Genomic DNA, 22,682 nt, shown 5'->3' with positions numbered 1-22,682 from the left:
TCAACTTAATCATCACTAAATTTAAAATTCCCTGGTGAAATGTACCACTAGCAAGGGTACTCACAAATTGTTAGGACTGTGGGGTCAGTTTTCATAGAAAACCAGGATATGGGTAATAACATTTTTATAAGAACTTGGTCCATGGTTCCCATAGTTATTTTCACCCAGGTTTTGCGAAAAGGAAAAGGAGAAGGCTGGAAGTAAAGAAAAGACTACAAATGAGCAGAATTGACAGGAATGTGGGTACCAGACCTCCTGGATTTAATTCCTAACACTACTTCTACTAGCTAATTACTAGTTGTGTGACTTGGGCAACGTGCCTTTCTGTGATTCTGTTTCCTCATCTTGCAAATGAGAACCTACGATGCCTATCTTGGAGCATTGTCGTGAGATTCACAGACAAGAAATACAATATAGAAAACACTTAGAATGGTACCTGGAGAGTAGTAACTGCTACTCAGTTGTTAATTCTTATTATGGTCATTTACCAACGGTTCCGATTTACCAATTGTTAAATATATGTGATATGGCAATCTTTTTCTTGCCTGGCCTCAGAGACATAAAGCTCTCTGGCAGTCAGTTTGACTAAAGTATACTCGTGTGTATTCCAGCAATCTCTCTTCACCCTCAGATATTAAGTTTGAGAACCTGGAGCCACCCTATGGAAAATGGGGACCACAGCATCAGGGTTGAAACTAAGTGTTTGTAATCTTGGTCTCGGGTTATTTTCCTCCTACAAATGGAAGAATTTGGTATAAGAAATGTGCCATTCCATACAGGAGACTTCACCCTGGATGGGGTCAGCCAGAAAGCAAATGCCATAAGCAAGACAGAACACTAAATATCAAGAAATATGAATTAAAGTGCTGGGGAAAAGGAACAAGTAAAAGACCTAAGGACTCCCTGGGTAGTACAAACTGTTAACGAGTTCAGCTACTAAACAAGAGGTTGGAGGTTCAAGTCTACCCAGTGGCTCTTCTGAAGAAAGGCCTGGAGATCTGCTTCGGAAAGCAGACATTGAAAGCCCTGTGAAGACAGCCAAACACATCACGGGATTTGGTTCCTTGGTTTGGAGGCTTAGGGTCACAGTTTCATGGGACATCCCAGTTAACTGGCCTAATAACATATATAAGCCTTCTGTTCTCCCTCCTAGTTCACTGCATAGTGCCTGGAGTCTTAAAAGGTTGCAAGCAGCCGTCCAAGACACAGCAATTAGTCTCTATTTGCCTGGAGCAACAGAGAAAGAAGGAGAGTCAGGAACAGGATGAGGAGATGGATGTGTGGCTAATGGCTTCCATGAACAACTGCCTCCTGTGCCATGAGATCAGAAGAACTAGATGGTGCCTGGCTACCGTTACTGACCATTTTGATCAAACATTCTACAGAAAAATCCTGATCAAAAGGGGGAATATGCAGAATGGAATTTCAAATCTCATGAAATCCAGATTTTCTGGAGCCATGGAAGCTGGATGAATTCCCGAAACTATCGCTATAAGATAAACTTTAAACCCTAAACCAGAAATATCCCCTGAAGTCTTCTTAAAACCAAATAATAGTTTAGCTTAAACAGTAAAGAATGTCTCCTTTGAGCATTATGCACTTTTCAGAACTAACCCTGGTGGCATAGTGGTTAACAGTTTGGCTGCTAACCGAAATGTCAGCAGTTTGAATCCATTAGGCGCTCCTTGGAAATCCTATGGGGCAGTTCTATTCTGTCTTATAAGGTTGCTATGAGTCGGAATTGACTCAATGGCAATGAGTTTGGTTTGCTTTGGTTTATGTAGGATCAAATTGACAACAGCAATCTAAAAGATTAGATAGAAACCTTAGAAGGCAGTGAGTTTATGTTAATGGAGGAGGAACAGCTCCGAAAAGGAGGGTGAGAATGTTTGCACAACTCAAAGATTGTAATCAATATCACTGAATTGTACATGTAGAAAGTGTTGAACTGGTGTATGTTCTGCTATGTATCTTCTCAACAACAATAAAAATAAAATAATTAAAAAAATAAAGAAACGTGTAAAGCATAGTTCTACTCCGACACACATGGGGTCTCCATGAGTAGGAGTCAACTCGATGGCAGTTGGTGGTGGTGGTAGAATACACCTAGGATGGATAAAATTATTCCACTAAGCTGCATTTTTCTATCTCAAGATATTTTTTAAAGGGCTTTTCAAATACAGAGTTAATTCTTGCCTTCATCTTTACCATATTGTCAGGAACCCAACTCTCTAAGCCTAGCATCCGATGAGCCTGATGTAAGATTCAAGTGTTTATGTACACGCTCACTGAAGATCACTTAAAACAACCATTTTCATTTAGGAGGGAAAGGGAGAGAAATGAATCAGGCAACTGGGTCAGCTCATGCCATCTGTAGGAGATACCGAAAGCTGCTCCAAGAGAAAGAACTCAAAATAAAAGTTGCAGGTCAAACTTCAATGGGATTTACAGGGAGCAGCCAGTATGATGAAGGAAAAGCAGACCTCTAATCTGGATTAAAGTCCAATTGAAAACGAAAGAGGAAATAAAATGTCATGAACAGAAACGGGAGGAATAGGGCCCCAGGAGCTCAGATAAAAATTTACGGAGCCATTTATTGCTGTTTTAATTGGCTATCACTGGCCTAGCAGCAGATTAGCAACAGGGCTTTTATAAGGGCAGCTTACATGGTAGCAAGCCTCCTCCAGATGTGTATATGTTACCACACTTAGGCAAGTCCTAAAGCTCAGGAGGTCTTCCATTGTCTAGTGAGCTGTACTAACCAAACTTTACCTTGCCATGTCCACTATCCACACCACATAGCCTAATCAGGTAATCGGCAAAGGCTTAGAGGTCCTCCAGCAAAAGTTTAAATAATTCCAATTAGAGACTTAAAGAAAAGGTATTTAAGGCAAAGGTCTTTCTTCGCTCCTTGTTTAGAAAAGAATGGGCCAATAATTCACTGATTTATTCAGGGACATTTATTTAATCGCTTCCTATAAGCCAGGCATTGGAGATACAGAAGCTAGGACCCTGGGCCTCAAGGGACTTACAGTGAGTGGGGGGATGGAGACAGGCATGTAAATTAGCAAGGATAATAAAGTGTTACAGATTCTATAACAGAAGTATGTACGTGACAAAATAGGGACATAAAAAGAGAAGTGATTAATTCTACATGAGGGGGACGATCATAAAGTCTTTGGAGAGAAGGTGACCCTTTAAAAAATAAATGCAGCAACTCAGGGCACAAATATGGACTACCTACAAAAATTACATACGTAAAAATTTTTTTCATTATCAATGAGTGACGTCTATTCGGAGATGGATAGGCTACAAATAAATTTTTAAGACTTGCTTCTTTCCAGACATGTTCTTCAGGCTTGTTGGCAACTGGATGTGATGTGGTAGTCACGCCAGCACTCAGGGGGCGAAGGCGCACCTTGCAGTTAGCTTCAGTGTACGAGGCAAATAAAGACAAAGTCTTTTCTTATTTTGTGTGTGTGTGCGTGTGTGTGTGTGGAGGTCCTACTTACGATTTGAGTACGTATATGTCTGAATATTATCGGACATGTATTTTTGGCCAATACTATTCAGACGTATATGTGCATCTGTCGGTTTGATGTGCTGTGGTGGCTTGCATGTTGCTATGATGCTGGAGGCTGTACCACTGGTATTTTGAATACCATCGGAGTCACCCATGGTGGACAGGTTTCAGCTGAGCTTCCAGACTAAGACAGACTAGAAAGAAGGAGCTGATGGTCTACTTCTGAAAAATAATTAGCCAGTGAAAACCTTATGAGTAGCAGCAGAAAACCCTTTGATACTGTGGTGAAAGATGAGCCCCTCAGGTTGGAAGGCACTCCAGATAGGACTGGGGAAGAGCTGCCTCCTCAAAGTAGAGTCAACCTTAATGAGGTGGATGGAGTCAAGCTTTTGGGACCTTCATTTGTTCCCGTGGCACGGTTCAAAATGTGATGAAACAGCTGTAAACATCCATTAACATTTCTGTTAGTTATCTGTAACTAAACTTAGAAGTTCTTCCTCCTAGACATTCACTATAACCCATAACCCATTGCTGTTGAGTCGATTCCGACCCATAGTGACCCTATAGGACAGGGTAGATTGGTGGATTCGAACTGCCAACCTTTTGGTTAGCAGCCTGAGCTCTTAACCACTGCACCACCAGGGCTCCTAGACAGTGACTATGGTCATCTGTATTTAAATTCTTTGTATGGCAGTTATTTTGAATGGCGTTACTAGGTGGTTTACCACCTCAAAAGGCAGAGTTGTAGATACTAGAAGTAAAACTTCAGCTGTTGTCGTTAGGTGCCTGGAGTCTGTTCTGACTCATAGCGACCCGATGTACAACAGAAGGAAACCCTGTCTGGTCCTGCGCCATCCTCATGACCGTAGCCATGCTTGAGCCCACTGTTGCAGCCATTGTGTCAATCCAGCTTGTCAAGGGTCTTCTTTCTCGCTGACCCTTCACTCAGACAGTGTTCCGCTGCTATTCATAAGGTTTTCACTGGCTAATTTTTTTTTTTCAGAAGTAGACCACCAAGTCCTTCTTCCTACTCTGTCTTAGTCTGGACTCTCGGCTGAAACCTATCTGCCATGGGTGACCCTGCTGGTACTTGAATACCGGTGGCGTAGCTTCCAGCATAGCAGCAACAGCCGAGCCCCCACAGCAGCACAAACCGACAGACGCCTGGTGACTTCAGCAACTAGTATCCAATAGGTGCTGAATTCTTCAGATGTGTGCAACATGAAGATAGAGAGCAAAATTTCAGGAGCACCATCTTACAAAAGTCCATTTACAAACACATTGCCCAAAATCCACTCACGAATAAATTCAGTTCTTGTCCCTGCGATGAACCACTACTAAAACTGAGTCTTCATTAGAGAATCACTTATCGCCTTTATGCAAGCGAGCCCCATTCTTGGCTCCTCAGCTTAGGAACATGTGTCACCTAATGAGGTAACTCCTGGTGTCACACACACCCATTGCCCGCTCTGGCCCAGGTGGGCGGGGCTGGCCTGCAAACCTCCCCCCTGGTGGAGGGAGCATCCCAGCCCCACCCCACCCCCAGCAGGGACAAGCACCTTGCCACTGCCCTGCCCCTCCAGCCTTGCCCTCTCACCTCCCTAGTGATGTCACTGCATGCAGTACCAAGTCAATTTCCAAGTTAACTCATCCCGAATCTCTGAAGGAAATTGTTGAACTTCTTTGTTAGAGCATTTCTATGATAAATACTCCACAGTAGTCTTTACATATTCCATACAGCCTCACGGAAAATCCCGTGTGGCTTTAGTGCTGCATTCTAGCCTCTAGGTAAAAAAAAAAATGCTCACTTTAATCCCCACTGTGTGCCCAAGGCCACTCTTCTCTCCAGGACTATTCTCAGGAAGGGCTGTGAGCTAGGAGCTGTATACTGGCCAAGCTTCCGGGACCAGAAGTTTGGTTGACGAGGATTTTGTTCCAATTCATCAGTGGGGTAAGCAGTTCACTAATCATTCATGAGATGGTGCGTTGGAATCTGGAGGGTCTGTGTCTGGCCTTGTCATAGATCAGCAAGTATCTAAGTCATAGTGGGAGGGTGCGGTAAACCCCTCCTGAATGCAAAAGGGTGGAGGGATTTCTTAACCTTTGCTGTTTTCCAGGATCACAGGGCTCCAGAAAGTTCCACATTGTCAGCTGATATAAATGAAAGACAAGCTGACCACTGAACAACACTATCAGGAAATGGAGCTTCTAGTATGATGGCGGAATAAGTAAAGGCTGGCTTCCAAGCAACTTGGACTGACGTGAGCTTTTATACATGCCTGAAAATCAAAACCAACCCCGATGCCACGGAGTCCATTCCGACTCATAGTGGCCCTACAGGACAGAGTAGAACTGCCCCGTAAGGTTTCCAAAGAGCAGCTGGTGTATTCCAACTGCAGACCTTTTGGTTAGCAGCCGAGCTCTTAAACCCCTGTGCTACCAGGGTAAATGTACTAATAATTACAAAGCAGATCAAGATTCACTACGAAGATTTGGGGCTAAATAATAAACAAGAGTATACATTTTTCTAACCCTGTCTTCTGAGGTGATCTTCCCTGGTGATCTAGGGTCATCAACTTGATCGTTATTAACTAGGGCGATCTTGGTCATTTACTACTTGAGGTTTTCAGTCATCTATTGCCTTTTACTTTGGAGATACATCTGACAGGAAGCAAACAGAAAAAAAAATCTAACAGTGCTTTAGACTCAGAAGTGAAGTCTATGGCAGAGCTGTACACAGAATCAAAACCTCCTAAATTCCCACTGAAAGAAAAAGCCCAGGTTGTTTTCCTATATGGATATTACCGAGAAAGGCAAATAGCTCACTGCAGCTGGAGAATCTGTTCCTGGCTCAGGAAAAGAAGCAGGAAGATTTCCTTCTTTCTCTTTTTTTCCCCCCTCAAACTACATGCTACAGAAAACCAGAGGGTGGAGGAATAAGATACTGGAGACTGTCCCTGGGCTAGGCTCCCAGCACACTCACCCCTGAAGAGGAAAACACCCTGCCCAAAGCAGTACATAGACAGGATACGTACACACACAGGGTATCACAGGATAATGTAAATTTATCTGGCAGAGTTCAACACCTGGGCTGCTTTCAGAAAGTATTTTACTTCCTTGCCTGACCCAAGAATAAAATCTATTATTACTAAAAGAAAGAACTAACAGATCAATGAAAGAAAATATAATAAGGGCAACATAGGTTTTAAAGCTATAAATAAAAATCACTTAAGTAATTTCTCCATTTACGATAGTTTAGCAATTAAGGTATTAGCATCTATTCTCAGACAAAAGAAATAATCTTTTTGTTGTGCCTATTCCCAAAGTCTGTGTGGAATCCAAGTTCAAGCTCCATGATCATTAAATTCAGCTTCCTATTAGAAAAATAACACTTGAAAAATGAACACAGAAATGATAGAAATAAAACTTCTAAGGTGGAAACTGATGTTATTACCGCTAAATCATATGAATAATTTCTAATGGATTTGCACTGGGCAGGAATCTTATATTCCAGAACCATGTTCGTCTATTCAACACAACACTCTGTACGACATATGGAAACTAATACATTGTTTCGTTAATACTCACGCTCTTTCTCTAGTTACGGATCAGAGATGGTTAACATTCTAAAACATAAGGAACTTATAATTACCCACTTTACATTTTACTCTAATTTTTAACACTGCCAAGATTATTCAGTTTAACTAACTTTTTAACTATGCACCCTTTTTTCTCTGTATTAGCATATCAATCAAATTTACATTATTCTGGTTTGCTCGTTTTATTAAAAGCGAATTCAGGGCGCAATTGACTTTTCATTTGTTTAACAAGTGAAGAAATATTTACCCTGACAGCCATTGCGTTGTAGAGATTCATCTTCATAGTATAATATGCTACCTGTGAATCGAGAAAAAAAAAGACAGCATACATTTCAGTTACACAAAGACACTGCAGCCTATTTTTACATGTGAAAGATAAGAATCTTTATATATAATACATTATAAGGGTTCTAGCCTTAGAAAAAAATGGAATCAAACTTTCTGTTGAAGAGATAGGCTTCCTAATACATAATGCAGGCTTCACCAGAAAAATCTATGGTAGTCAGACCAGGAGCTAATGGAGATGTATGATCATAAAATGCTCTCCGCTGAGTTTGATAATCAATGGTGCTCTACTGAGAACAGAATAACAAAGCAGAAATATTCACAAGTGCTGGTGACACGTAGTATTGTATGATTTATTCACTGGGGTGCTTTTAGCCAAAACTCACAGAAACGTAAAAGGAATTCATATTTCAAGACGTCTGGTTTAATGAAAAATTCAAAGAAATGCTGTCTGCAGTCTAAATCGTTCAAGGGTATGGACGCAGTGATGGTGTAAAATTGTGCCTTCCAACCATCTGTACAAAATGCTATGTACTTAGCTGCCTCCTGAGGAATCCTGGGGAATTTTGTTTCATTTAATATTCATTTTAACACCATAAAATCATAAATACAATGATATCATGTTACAGCAAATCCCCTGATACAGTGAAGACTTCCTAAAGTCTTAGTTTCTTTCTGACAAAGACGCGTTTATCTATTAATATAGAAGTTCCTGTTATAGAAAATAATCATTCAGTGACACTGCTTATTTCAGTGAAAATACTGCTTTAAGTAAAGCTTCCACATCTGTTCTAACTTTTAATTAAAAAATACAAAATTAACATAGTTTATACCAGCAAATAAACCTTAAAAGCAATGAAATGTATACAAATCTTTTTCAACACTGTATAATCATATTCATTTTTATTCAATCAAAATTCATTCAAGTAACATATCTTCAGGCCAGGTAATAGGTATTACGTTTCAGGTAGAAATCAGAGGAAAGTACCTAACCTTTTAGACAGGGGTTTTCTCCCCCATGATAAACAGGAATTCACATAAAAGGGTTGCTCTGTAATTAGTCTTATTTGAATTGCCTGGTCTGATCCAAAGCAAATTGTCTGTGGAAAGCAGCAGGGCTGGATTCTTTATCAACAGTCTGGGCAATTAAGAAACAGTTGGCTGCAATATGTTATTTACAAATGAACACAATGATGTTACTTCATTTTAAATTCTCTTTCTTCATCATGGCAAGTAAGACAAAATTCTTGGCGTTTGAGGTGAATTTAAAATATTTACATTGATGTTGTATTTCTTCGCGTCATACTGAGGTAGACATTGCCATGAAATATTTTTATACAGAAGAAGCATATGGGAAATTATACATTTGAAAAAGTTTGGCTCAGGAAAAGATGTTGTTTCTGGTCTGTATCATACTCTTTCGTTAGCAGTGGAGGCTGGGTGAGCTTTTGAACTGAAGATCTGAGTTCCATTCCTGCCTTTGCTCTTGCAGCTGTGTGGCCTTGACCTTAAAAGTCCTGTCTTGATTTCCTTTTTACAGAATGGAACATTACATACTTCATAAGAGTTGTTCAGAATTAAAATGAGATAAAGTCCTTGTGACAGAGCCGACAGTCATTCTGAAAGGTATTGTCGGAAGCACTAACTTACACTTTTTGTGGCTAAAAGTATGTAATTCAAACCGTAAGTAAAATTTCAAAATGTGTAAAAGGGTGACTGTTACTATGAACTAAGAGGCGCAGCTTCAGAGCCTTAGAATTCTGAATTCTGTAGTTAAAAGGAGGAAAAGGACTTTGATCCCAGTATATCCTTATGTGAAACAGTAACTGATATTACATTTTTATATTTACTCGCAATTCTACAGCCCAGATACTTTCGAAAGTATAAAAAACCGTGTATAAATATGATCCGGACATCTTCCTAAGCCATTAAAGGGACACATTTTGACACTTTAAAATCTGACGAAATTTCACCTAAGTCTTAGTATATCCATTCTGAACAGTGACAATTAGTTGTGATAGTAATTCTAGCTCTTCCAGTTGCATGAAGAGCCAAAATACAACCCATTCAAGAGCCCTTTTTATTGAAATTATTTTCTAAAATTCTGTCCTAAGAGTTGTTTGGGTTTTTTTTTTTTTTTTTTTGTCATTCCATGGAGCTGGAAAAGCACAGCCGGAGAATAAGAAGCTACTGTAATTTCTCAGCAAAATTCTAAAAAAAGTTCCCTTCTGTGTATTAATTTCCTATTACAGTAAAACTGGTGAAAGCTGGAACCCGTGTACGGCGAAACCTATCAGAGAAGAAGAACTCAAATATTTTCCACTAATAGCGATAGAAAAGAGGTCAGACTGTGCCCTGTCAAAGGCGGAAAACTTGCAAGGCCCAGAAAATCAATGCGGTCCTGGCTCTCACAGGTTTCACTGTGTTTTAGCATAAGATACCGCGTCTATGTTAAAGCGGAAGACTAAAGACATGGAATGAAAAACAGGCATAAAAGCAGACAGGACTACTGTAATAGAAACGGCTTGATTATACAGCTTCTCCTACAGTGTTTTTTTTTTTTTTTTTTAAATGAAGGAAGTAAAAGAGGGTAGGAGAAAAAGATAAAGAGGGAGAGAAGGATAAAGAGAAGCTTTGTTACTTTTATCCCAGGTGGAGTAGGAAGAGTTTGGGAGCAACAAATAGCATTTGAATTCTAAATCAACCATTTATTAACTGTATGGCTTTGTCATATCACCTAGCTCAATTTTTAGAACGCTTCTGAAATTTTTCATAGAGGATATATTCCTTTAAAAACATATAATGAATTGTCTGGGCGGTTAATATCCATGCGGACCTTGTGGGCAGGGCTGCTAGTCAGTGGACTGACCCAGAGTGGCCATACGTGTTGTGTACGGCTGGTGTCCCTTCTGAATGGTTGGTCACTAGTTTTGATAAGGGAGTGCCTCCACTGTATAGACTGGTAAGGATTTTGAGTATCACCCTCCTTCTAAGACAAGCTTCTGAGTGCTTGCTATCTCTAGTGGCTGTGATTGCTTTCTATTTTATACTGATGGTTTCATTTTCTTTTTCATCCCTCATTTCCAGAATTAGTGTCTCAGCTCTGTCGAGTTTTTTTTTTTTTTTTTTTTTTTCCCCATGACTGAATTACTACCCTGGCGGCATAGTGGCTAAAGCGACCGACTGCTAACTAAAAGGTTGGTTGTTCGAAACCACCAGCATCTCTGCAGGAGAAAGATGTGGCAGTTTACTTCTGTAGAGATTTACAGCCTTGGAAACCCTGTGGGGCCACTATGAGTTGGAATCAACTTGACGACAGTGGGTTCTTGGTTTGAACTTCTTATAGTCTTCATGCCTGTAGCATCTTACTTTTAATCCATTCTGAACACCTTCTCTAGATTAATTTGTAAAGTATTGCTTTTACCAAGTCTTTTCTTTTTTTTTTTTTTAAGGAGCCCTGGTGGGGCATTGGTTAAGCAGCTGATGATTAGAACCCACCAGGTCAGTGGCTCAAATCCACCAGGTCAGTGGGTCAGGCCCATCGGCTGCTCCGTGGGAGAAAGACGTGGCAGTCAGCTTCCATAAAGACTTTCAGACAGCCTTTGAACCCCTATAGGGCAGTTCTATTGTGCCCTTTAGTGCCACTACGAGTCAGGACTTGCTGACAGCAACGGGTTTGGTTGGTTGGCTGGTTGGTTGAACTCAGAGAACTTCAATGTCTTTCAATTGCTCAGGCCAAAGTTAAGGAAAAACAACCATTGCTGTGGAGTCGATGCAACCCCGTAAGACAGAGTGTAACTGCCCCACAGGGTTTCCAAGGCCGTGATCTTTACACAAGCAGACTCCCACATCTTCCTCCCGCAGACCAGCTGGTGGGTTTGAACTGCCACTGTCCGATTAACAGCTGAGCTCTTAACCACTAGCCCATTAAGCCAAGGGGTGTTAATTGGGACGTAACTAACAAACTTGAGTATTTTAGATCACTAAAGTAGAGAGAAGGAGTCCTGGTGGCACAGTAGTTAAGCAGCTCAACTGCTACCGAAAGATGGTGGTTGAAACCCATCAGCCACAAAGATTTACAGCCTTGGCAACCCTGTGGGGTCAGTTCTACTCTGCCCTATGGGGTTGCTCTGAATTGAAATCTACTCGATGGCAACGTATTTTTTTAAGGGAGAGAGACCACAAAGGAACTCGAACCCTCAACCTTCCAATCCAGAATCAGATGCCGTATACATCACAACTCCTGCTACTGTCTTGAGAGTTTTCACATTCATGTAGGCAACACATCCAACTACCTAATCTCACAGTCACCTGCCTTTCTCAACCCCAACGACCCCGCTTCCATGCAGCCTTACTTTTCCATCACCACACTCTGGACCTTGTCTTCAACTAGAAGTGTTCCACCTCTTAAAATATTAAGTTCAGACTGCAAATTCCTCTCCCTAAAGCCCTCATGACTTAATTTGCATTAAAAGAGCTCTTCCAACTGATTTAGGCAGATCTAGTACAGCTCTCTCCTCTCCCATTTTTATGTCCTTTCTTCATATATTTCCTATGTGTACATATAGTAGCTCCATGGTCTTTTGCTACATAAACACACCATAAATTATTTCATCTTTCCCATACTGTTGCACATTTAAGTTTGAACCCCGAATAAAGATGTGTTTCAAAAAAGAAATGGTCAACCATTTTCAAAAGCAGGTTTTGAAGTAATACATATTTATCATGATTTTGAGTAACAGATGCATATAACTTGACCAGATCAACTGATTTATTTCCTCCATTAGGCAATACGGAGGAAATATCTGCATGAAAACAATGACAACAGAATCTGTAGAAGCCGTGCACATACGGACAATGGATCTGATGAGCCTCCACCTTTGTTATTTTCCACATCCACGTTCCACAAACGAGGAGTGCCATCCTCATTGGATAATTTTGAGCATAATCATTAACATGATTTATTGTCAAGTAATCATGAGTATTTTGTGCATATGCTTTGCCTTGTTTGCTGGCAACTGATACCAATCTGGTTGCTACCAACAGCTAATTTTTAAAACAACCTTTTTTTTCCCGTTAAAACAGTTAAAAGCCAATTACATTATTTTTCCCAGTTACTGAGGAATAATATTTAAAAGCAGGTATAACACATCTAAATGCTTTTCATAATTATGATGGAAAAAATTAATAATTTTTCTAACTAAAAAATTATGTATTAGTAAGTTCAAGTCCTAAGTTGCCTTGCCACTGCTGTTTATTTAAAATGTAAGACCCTTATGGGAAAAAACACCATGTTTCAATTTTCTGTTCCAACACTAAAGATGAAAAGTATTGCCTTATCATCTTAAAACTGATTTGGAAGCCCTAGAAAAAGGGATATCAAAAGAGTTGAGCATTTTCTCATAGAATAAACATTTATTTATCCAACGAAGAAGAATAAAAATGTCAGAGGCAACTATGTCAATCCATTATCAGTTTTAAAATAGTGACTGATATTATATACACATGAAAACATACAATGGCATTTGATAGTGGAGGCATCTTTTGTCCCATTTCAGGTTGTTAAAACTTTCTCCCATTTTTACTTTATTATATACTCAGTCAAATATGAAAACTTCAGCAGGAGGTGGGGCCAAGATGGCGGACTAGGTGGACGCTACCGCGGATCCCTCTTGCAACAAAGACTCGGAAAAACAAGTGAATCGATCACATACATAACAATCTACGAACTCTGAACAACAAACACAGATTTAGAGACGGAGAACGAACAAATACGGGGAGGCAGCGATTGTTTTCAGAGGCTGGAGCCAGCGTACCAGTCAGGTGACCTGCGGAGCCCGATTCAGGGCAGAGCCCAGCGGGGCAGACGGCACAGACAAGCGGCCCAGCCCTAGCCCCCGAACTCATTCCGGGAGGGGGCCCAGCCGGTTCGCGCGGGCCGCGTGGCGGCGCAGCCGGTAGGAGAAGTCCCCGGGAGGCAGCGACTGGTCTTGGAGCGGGGAGAGCAGCGTCCCAGCCGGGAAGCCGTCCCGCCGAGATTTTGGCGGGCTCGGGCGTGGCGTGAGCACGGGGAGCAGGTACATCCCCCTGAGTTGACCCCAGGGGGGGGCCGAGCCGGTTCGCATGGGCGGCGCCCAGCCAGTTAGCGCAGGCAGTGCGGCGGCACAGCCGGTGGGAGACGTCCCCGGGAGACAGAGACAGGTTTTGGAGCGGGGAGAGCAGCGTCCCAGCCAGGGAGCTGTCCCGCCGGGATTTTGGCGGGCGCGGGCGTGGCATGAGCGCGGGGAGCAGCTACATCCCCCTGAATTAACCCCGGGGGGGGCCCATCCGGTTTGCGTGGGCGGCACCCACCCAGTTCGCAGCGGCGCAGCTGGTGGGAGAAGTCACCGGAAGGCAGTGACAGGTCTTGGAGTGGGGAGAGCAGCGTCCCAGCCGGGGAGCCGTCCCACTGGGATTTTGGCGGGCGCAGGCGTGGCGTGCCGTCAGCGCGGGAAGCAGCTCCATCCCCCTGAATTGACCCCGGGGGGTCCCAGGTGGTTCGCGGGGGCGGCGCGCGACATGGCTGGCGGGACGGGGAGCCCCCGGGAGGCAGCGACTGATTTTTGAGTCGGGACTGCACCGTCCCAGTAGGGGAGCCTTAACCTAGAGGGTGGGGCTGACAGCGGAGGATCTGACCGTGACTCAAGCGGGCCAGACCCCCCGGGGGCAATCTCCACACAGCCAGTACACATAGGCGACCTGCCCCGCGGAAATCTCAGATATAATAGTCATTCCAAGCAAGACAAGCAACTCTGGCTATATTCTGAGGTGCTACTCTCCTAGCTCTCTGATCCCTCCCCAACCCTCCCCAGGCGGCTCCATTAACATCCGAATACCCTGAGCCAGAGGGAGAACTCTGATAGGGATCTGACTGCATTTTTTTTTTAGCGGATTTTCTGGAAAAACTAGTTTCCCAGTGATGGCTCGGAGACAGCAGTGTATATCAAACCACATAAAGAAGCAGACCATGACAGCTTCTCCAACCCCCCAAACAAAAGAATCAAAATCTTTCCCAAACGAAGATACAATCCTGGAATTATCAGATACAGAATATAAAAAACTAATTTACAGAATGCTTCAAGACATCACAAATGAAATAACGCAGACTGCAGAAAAAGCCAAGGAACACACTGATAAAACTGTTGAAGAACTCAAAAAGATTATTCAAGAACATAGTGGAAAAATTAATAAGTTGCAAGAATCCATAGAGAGACAGCATGTAGAAATCCAAAAGATTAACAATAAAATTACAGAATGAGACAACACAATAGGATGTCAGAGGAGCAGACTCGAGCAATTAGAATGCAGACTGGGACATCTGGAGGACCAGGGAATCAACATCAACATAGCTGAAAAAAAATCAGATAAAAGAATTAAAAAAAATGAAGAAACCCTAAGAATCATGTGGGACTCTATCAAGAAGGATAACTTGTGAGTGATTGGAGTCCCAGAACAGGGAGGGGGGACAGAAAACACAGAGAAAATAGTTGAAGAACTCCTGACACAAAACTTCCCTGACATCATGAAAGACGAAAGGATATCTATCCAGGATGCTCATTGAACCCCATTTAAGACTGATCCAAAAAGAAAAACACCAAGACATATTATCATCAAACCTGCCAAAAACAAAGATAAACAGAAAATTTTAAAAGCAGCCAGGGAGAAAAGAAAGGTTTCCTTCAAGGGAGAATCAATAAGAATAAGTTCAGACTACTCAGCAGAAACTATGCAGGCAAGAAGGGAATGGGACGACATATACAGATCACTGAAGGAGAAAAACTGCCAGCCAAGGATCATATATCCAGCAAAACTCTCTCTGAAATATGAAGGCAAAATTAAGATATTTACAGATAAACACAAGTTTAGAGAATTTGCAAAAACCAAACCAAAGCTACAAGAAATGCTAAAGGAGATTGTTTGGTCAGAAAACCAAAAATATCAGGTACCAACACAATACAAGGTCACAAAACAGAACGTCCTGATATCAACTCAAATAGGGAAATCACAAAAACAAACAAATTAAGATTAATTTTTTAAAATAAATAAATAAATAAAATCATACACATAACAGGGAATCATGGAAGTCAATAGGTAAAAGATCACAATAATCAAAAAGAGGGACTAAATACAGGAGGCATTGAACTGCCAGATGGAGAGTGATACAAGGCGATATAGAACAATACAAGTCAGGTTTTTACTTAGGAAAATAGGGGTAAATAATAAGGTAACCACAAAAAGGAATATCAACTCCATAACTCAGGATAAAAGCCAAGAAAAACATAACGACCCAACTAACATAAAGTCAAACACTATGAAAATGAGGACCTCACAATTTAATAAGAAAAACGTTTCAGCACAAAAAAAGTATGTGCAAAAATGAAATGGCCAACAACACACATGAAAAGGCATCAAAATGACAGCACTAAAAACTTACTTATCTATAATTACGCTGAATGTAAATGGACTAAATGCACCAATAAAGAGACAGAGAGTCACGGACTGGATAAAGAAACACGATCCATCTATATGCTGCCTACAACAGACACACCTTAGACTTAGAGACACAAACAAACTAAAACTCAAAGGATGGAAAAAAATATATCAAGCAAACAATAAGCAAAAAAGAAGAGGAGTAGCAATATTAATTTCTGACAAAATAGACTTTAGACTTAAAACCACCACAAAGGATAAAGAAGGACACTATATAATGATAAAAGGGACAATTCATCAGGAAGACATAACCATATTAAATATTTATGCACCCAATGACAGGGCTGCAAGATACATAAATCAAATTTTAACAGAATTGAAAAGTGAGATAGACACCTCCACAATTATACTAGGAGACTTCAACACACCACTTTCGGAGAAGGACAGGACATCCAGTAAGAAGCTCAACAGAGACACGGAAGACCTACTTACAATAATCAACCAACTTGACCTCATTGACTTATACAGAACTCTCCACCCAACTGCTGCAAAATATACTTTTTTTTCTAGCGCACATGGAACATTCTCTAGAATAGACCACATATTAGGTCATAAAACAAACCTTTGCAGAGTCCAAAACATCGAAATATTACAAAGCATCTTCTCAGACCACAAGGCAATAAAACTAGAAATCAATAACAGAAAAACTAGGGAAAAGAAATCAAATACTTGGAAACTGAACAATACCCTCCTGAAAAAAGACTGGGTTATAGAAGACATCAAGGAGGGAATAAGGAAATTCATAGAATGCAACGAGAATGAAAATACTTCCTATCAAAACCTCTGGGACACAGCAAAAGCAGTGCTCAGAGGCCAATTTATATCGATAAATGCACACATAGAAAAAGAAGAAAGAGCCAAAATCAGAGAACTGTCCCGACAACTTGAACAAATAGAAAGTGAGCAACAAAAGAACCCATCAGGCACCAGAAGAAAACAAATAATAAAAATTAGAGCTGAACTAAATGAATTAGAGAACAGAAAAACAATTGAAAGAATTAACAAAGCCAAAAGCTGGTTCTTTGAAAAAATTAACAAAATTGATAAACCATTGGCTAGACTGACTAAAGAAATACAGGAAAGGAAACAAATAACCTGAATAAGAAACGAGAAGGACCACATCACAACAGAACCAAATGAAATTAAAAGAATCATTTCAGATTACTACGAAAAATTGTACTCTAACAAATTTGCAAACCTAGAAGAAATGGATGAATTCCTGGAAAAACACTACCTACCTAAACTAACACATTCAGAAGTAGAACAACTAAATAGACCCATAACAAAAAAAGAGATTGAAACGGTAATCAAAAAACTTCCAACAAAAAAAAGACCTGGCCCGGACGGCTTCACTGCAGAGTTCTACCAAACTTTCAGAGAAGACTTAACAGCACTACTACTGAAGGTATTTCAAAGCATAGAAAATGACGGAATACTACCCAACTCACTCTATGAAGCTACCATCTCCCTGATACCAAAACCAGGTAAAGACATTACAAAAAAAGAAAATTATAGACCTATATCCCTCATGAACATAGATGCAAAAATCCTCAACAAAATTCTAGTCAATAGAATCCAACAACACATCAAAAAAATAATTCACCCTGATCAAGTGGGATTTATAGCAGGTATGCAAGGCTGGTTTAATATCAGAAAAACTATTAATGTAATCCATCACATAAATAAAACAAAAGATAAAAACCACATGATCTTATCAATAGATGCAGAAAAGGCATTTGACAAAGTTCAACACCCATTTATGATAAAAACTCTTACCAAAATAGGAATTGAAGGAAAATTCCTCAACATAATAAAGGGCATCTATGCAAAGCCAACAGCCAATATCACTCTAAATGGAGAGAACCTGAAAGCATTTCCCTTGAGAACGGGAACCAGACAAGGATGCCCTTTATCACCGCTCTTATTCAACATCGTTCTTGAAGTCCTAGCCAGGGCAATTAGGCTAGACAAAGAAATAAAAGGCATACGGATTGGCAAGGAGGAAGTAAAGTTATCACTATTTGTAGATGACATGATCTTATACACAGAAAACCCTAAGGAATCCTCCAGAAAACTACTGAAGCTAATAGAAGAGTTTGGCAGAGTCTCAGGTTATAAGATAAATATACAAAAATCACTTGGATTCCTCTACATCAACAAAAAGAACACCGAAGAGGAAATAACCAAATCAATACCATTCACAGTAGCCCCCAAGAAGATAAAATACTTAGAAATAAATCTTACCAAGGATGTAAAAGACCTATACAAAGAAAACTACAAAGCTCTACTACAAGAAATTCAAAAGGACATACTTAAGTGGAAAAACATACCGTGCTCATGGATAGGAAGACTTAACATAGTAAAAATGTCTATTCTACCAAAAGCCATCTATACATATAACGGAATTCCGATCCAAATTCCAATGTCACATTTCAAGGAGATAGAGAAACAAATCACCAATTTCATATGGAAGGGAAAGAAGCCCCGGATAAGCAAAGCATTACTGAAAAAGAAGAAAGTGGGAGGCCTCACTCTACCTGACTTCAGAACCTATTATACAGCCACAGTAGTCAAAACAGCCTGGTACTGGTACAACAACAGGCACATAGACCAAAGGAACAGAATTGAGAACCCAGATATAAATCCATCCACGTATGAGCAGCTGATATTTGACAAAGGACCAGTGTCAGGTAATTGGGGAAAAGATAGTCTTTTTAACAAATGGTGCTGGCATAACTGGATATCCATTTGCAAAAAAATGAAACAGGACCCATACCTCACACCATGCACAAAAACTAACTCCAAGTGGATCAAAGACCTAAACATAAAGACTAAAACGATAAAGATCATGGAAGGAAAAATAGGGACAACCCTAGGAGCCCTAATACAAGGCATAAACAGAATACAAAACATTACCAAAAATGATGAAGAGAAACCAGATAACTGGGAGCTCCTAAAAATCAAACACCTATGCTCATCTAAAGACTTCACCAAAAGAGTAAAAAGACCACCTACAGACTGGGAAAGAATTTTCAGCTATGACATCTCAGACCAGCGCCTGATCTCTAAAATCTACATGATTCTGTCAAAACTCAACCACAAAAAGACAAAGAACCTAATCAAGAAGTGGGCAAAGGATATGAACACACATTTCACTAAAGAAGATATTCAGGCAGCCAACAGATACATGAGAAAATGCTCCCGATCATTAGCCATTAGAGAAATGCAAATTAAAACTATGATGAGATTCCATCTCACACCAACTAGGCTGGCATTAATCCAAAAAACACAAAATAATAAATGTTGGAGAGGCTGCGGAGAGATTGGAACTCTTATACACTGCTGGTGGGAATGTAAAATGGTACAACCACTTTGGAAATCTATCTGGCGTTATCTTAAACAGTTAGAAATAGAACTACCATACAACCCAGAAATCCCACTCCTCGGAATACACCCTAGAGATACAAGAGCCTTCACACAAACAGATATATGCACACCCATGTTTATTGCAGCTCTGTTTACAATAGCAAAAAGCTGGAAGCAACCAAGGTGTCCGTCAAGGGATGAATGGGTAAATAAATTGTGGTATATTCACACAATGGAATACTACACATCGATAAAGAACAGTGACGAATCTGTCAAACATTTCATAACATGGAGGAACCTGGAAGGCATTATGCTGAGTGAAATTAGTCAGAGGCAAAAGGACAAATATTGTATAAGACCACTATTATAAGATCTTGAGAAATAGTAAAAACTGAGAAGAACACATACTTTTGTGGTTACGAAGGGGCAAGGGAGGGAGGGAGAGAGAGGGTTTTTTATTGATTAATCAGTAGATAAGAACTGCTTTCGGTGAAGGGAAAGACAACACTCAATACATGGAAGGTCAGCTCAATTGGACTGGACTAAAAGCAAAGAAGTTTCCGGGATAAAATAAATACTTCAAAGGTCAGCGGAGCAGGGGCGGGGGTCTGGGGAACATGGTTTGAGGGGACTTCTAAGTCAATTGGCAAAATAATTCTATTATGAAAACATTCTGCATCCCACTTTGAAATGTGGCGTCTGGGGTCTTAAATGCTAACAAGCGGCCATCTAAGATGCATCAATTGGTCTCAGCCCACCTGGAGCAACGGAAAATGAAGAACACCAAGGTCACACAACAACTAAGAGCCTAAGAGACAGAAAGGGCCACATGAACCAGAGACCTACATCATCCTGAGACCAGAAGAACTAGTTGGTGCCCGGCCACAATCGATGACTGCCCTGTCAGGGAGCACAACAGAGAACTCCTGAGGGAGCAGGAGATCAGTGGGATGCAGACCCCAAATTCTCATAAAAAGACCATACTTAAGGGTCTGACTGCAACTGGAGGAATCCCGGCGGCAATGCTCCCCAGACCTTCTGTTGGCACAGGACAGGAACCATCCCCGAAGACAACTTATCAGACATGAAAGGGACTGGTCAGCGGGGGGGAGAGAGATGCTGATGAAGAGTGAGCTAATTAAATCAGGTGGACACTGGAGAGTGTGTTGGCAACTCTTGTCTGGAGGGGGAATGGGAAGATAGAGAGAGAGGGAAGCTGGCAAAATTGTCACGAAACGAGAGACTGAAAGGGCTGACTCAATAGGGGGAGAGCAAGTGGGAGAAGGGAGTAAGATGTATGTAAACTTATATGTGACAGACTGATTGGATTTGTAAATGTTCACTTGAAGCTTAATAAAAATTAATTAAAAAAAAACTTCAGCAGCAGCAGTACAATGGGAAGCAGTATGTGAATATCTTGCACCTTGCTTTTCAATACATAGAATCATTTTTATAAATTGAACAATAATCTCTTTTTAAATCATAGTTGTCTTTATAAATTAGTGTTCCGTAAACTATTAATACATTTTAATAAAAATTTTTAATCAAATTGTCTGCTAACGTGGTTCCCATAAAAACCCGTTGCTGTTGTATCAATTCCAACTCATAGCAACCCTATAGGACAGAGGAGAACCACCTCACAGGGTTTCCAAGGCTGTAATCTCTATGGAAGCTGACTGCCACATTTTTCTCCTGTGGAGCAGCTGGTGGTTTCGGTTAGCAGCCCACAGGGCTTCTATGTGGTTCCCATATACATATGCTACCCACTGAGTGGTTTCAATTTAAGAGCATAACATTGAGCTGTCTGTGACTGGCTATATACATTTATTTCATAATAATTCATTTACAATTAATCATATATTGGGGTTGCCTTTATTTTACCCTACCTTTGAGTCTGGTAAGAAAATAATACACTTAAAATTAAACATAATGCAAGCTATGTAATAAAAAAAAGAAAATTTAAAAGAATAACACAATTTATAAAAGCTGTCTTTTACATGTAATATTGGTGAAGTCAGTCAATTTAAACTCAAAGTGCTAGTGCTCAAAAAAAAGCAGATGAAAGAATATTTCAGTATATCTCTGGTACCATTGCATACAGGAAGCACTACCAATTTTTTATTTCATCACTTGCAAAATGAAGTGGGGAGTGGTAAAAAGAAGTTACATAGAATATGATCCCCATACCCAATGCCATGGAGTTGACTCCAACTCATAGCGACCCCATAGGACAGAGTAGAAATGTCCCACTGAGTTTCCAAGGCTGCGAATCCTGTGGAAGCAAATGCCACATCTTTCTCCCAATAGAACATGATAGGGCTGAGAACAAGAAGGGCCCCCGAACAGTAGGGCCATTTGAGTGCCTAATGGGAAGAGCAGGTTGCAGTAAAATCACAAGCAAGAGTTCAGGATGTGTGCAATGCATGTGGAGATCCATCAGGTGACTACAAAAAAAAAAAAAAAAAAAACCAAACCTGTTGCCACCGAGTCAATTCCAACTCATAGCAACCCTACAGGACAGAGCAGAACTGCCCCATAGAGTCTCCAAGGAGCAGCTGGTGGATTCAAACTGCCAGCCTTTTGGTTAGGAGCCATAGCACTGAAACACTACACTACCAGGGTTTTCCCAGGTAACTATATGTTTTTTTTTTTTTTTTTAAAATCAGAGCATAACCTCACTGACAGCTCTGGTTCCGTAAGACAGAAAAATTGTGGTTCTTTGGCCAGTTATAGCAGCATGAAAGTCAGCAGAAGGCCTGAAACGAAGACTGAAAAGAAAACAAACAAAAAAGTTATGCAGGAAGCGAGAAAGAGTCAAATCACAAAAGAAAACCAAAATGGCTCTACTATTATGGGTTAATGAGGGCACAAGGGTGGAAATCATATGACATTTTAGGACTGGGGAAGCCATTTGGTCTCACTGTGAGAATTATTTAAAAGCTGGATAGAAATATACTGGTTCAGTCATATTTTTGAGGAAGGCTATCTCTCTCTAGATATCCCAACTCATGGCAACCCAATGTTTGCAGGGTAGCACTGTACTCTGCAGAGTTTTTTGATGGTGGATTTTTGGAAATAGTTTACCAGGCCTTTCTTCCTAGATGCCTGTAAGTGAACTCAAACCACCAAACTTTGGTTTGGTAGCAAGTGTGTTAATCGTTTGTTCTAACTAGGGACTCTATATAAAATACAGGGCCCTGGGGAGCAGTGGTTAAGATCTCAGGCTGCTAACCAAAGATTGGTGGTTTGAATCTACCAACCACTCCTTGGAAACCCTATGAGGCAGTTCTACTCTGTCATATGGGGCTGCTACGAGTCAGAATTGACTGTATGGCAATGGATTTTGTTTTAAAGAAATCTTAGGACTTCTGTCTTTCCAC

General features: G+C 40.7%; 1 protein-coding gene across 16 annotated transcripts in view; it reads right to left on the bottom strand.

The window, feature by feature from the left end:
• SPATA17 (spermatogenesis associated 17) overlaps positions 1 to 22,682 on the bottom strand; it is a 360,593-nt gene that overhangs the window by 305,651 nt on the left and 32,260 nt on the right. For all 16 annotated transcript variants that reach the window (XR_007515263.1, XR_007515262.1, XR_007515264.1 and 13 more), the window contains one exon: positions 7,370 to 7,420. Coding sequence is in view for 13 of the 16 variants with exons in the window: in XM_049868175.1 (XP_049724132.1) it covers positions 7,370 to 7,420 (51 nt within the window). In the remaining 3 variants the exon portion in view is untranslated. The remainder of the gene's footprint in view (positions 1 to 7,369; positions 7,421 to 22,682) is intronic.

This window comes from Elephas maximus, chromosome 24 (assembly GCF_024166365.1).
Source record: "Elephas maximus indicus isolate mEleMax1 chromosome 24, mEleMax1 primary haplotype, whole genome shotgun sequence".
Taxonomy (NCBI): Eukaryota; Metazoa; Chordata; class Mammalia; order Proboscidea; family Elephantidae; genus Elephas; species Elephas maximus.
Note: the sequence above shows the minus strand (reverse complement) of the source record. Positions and strands in the feature narration are given on the sequence as shown.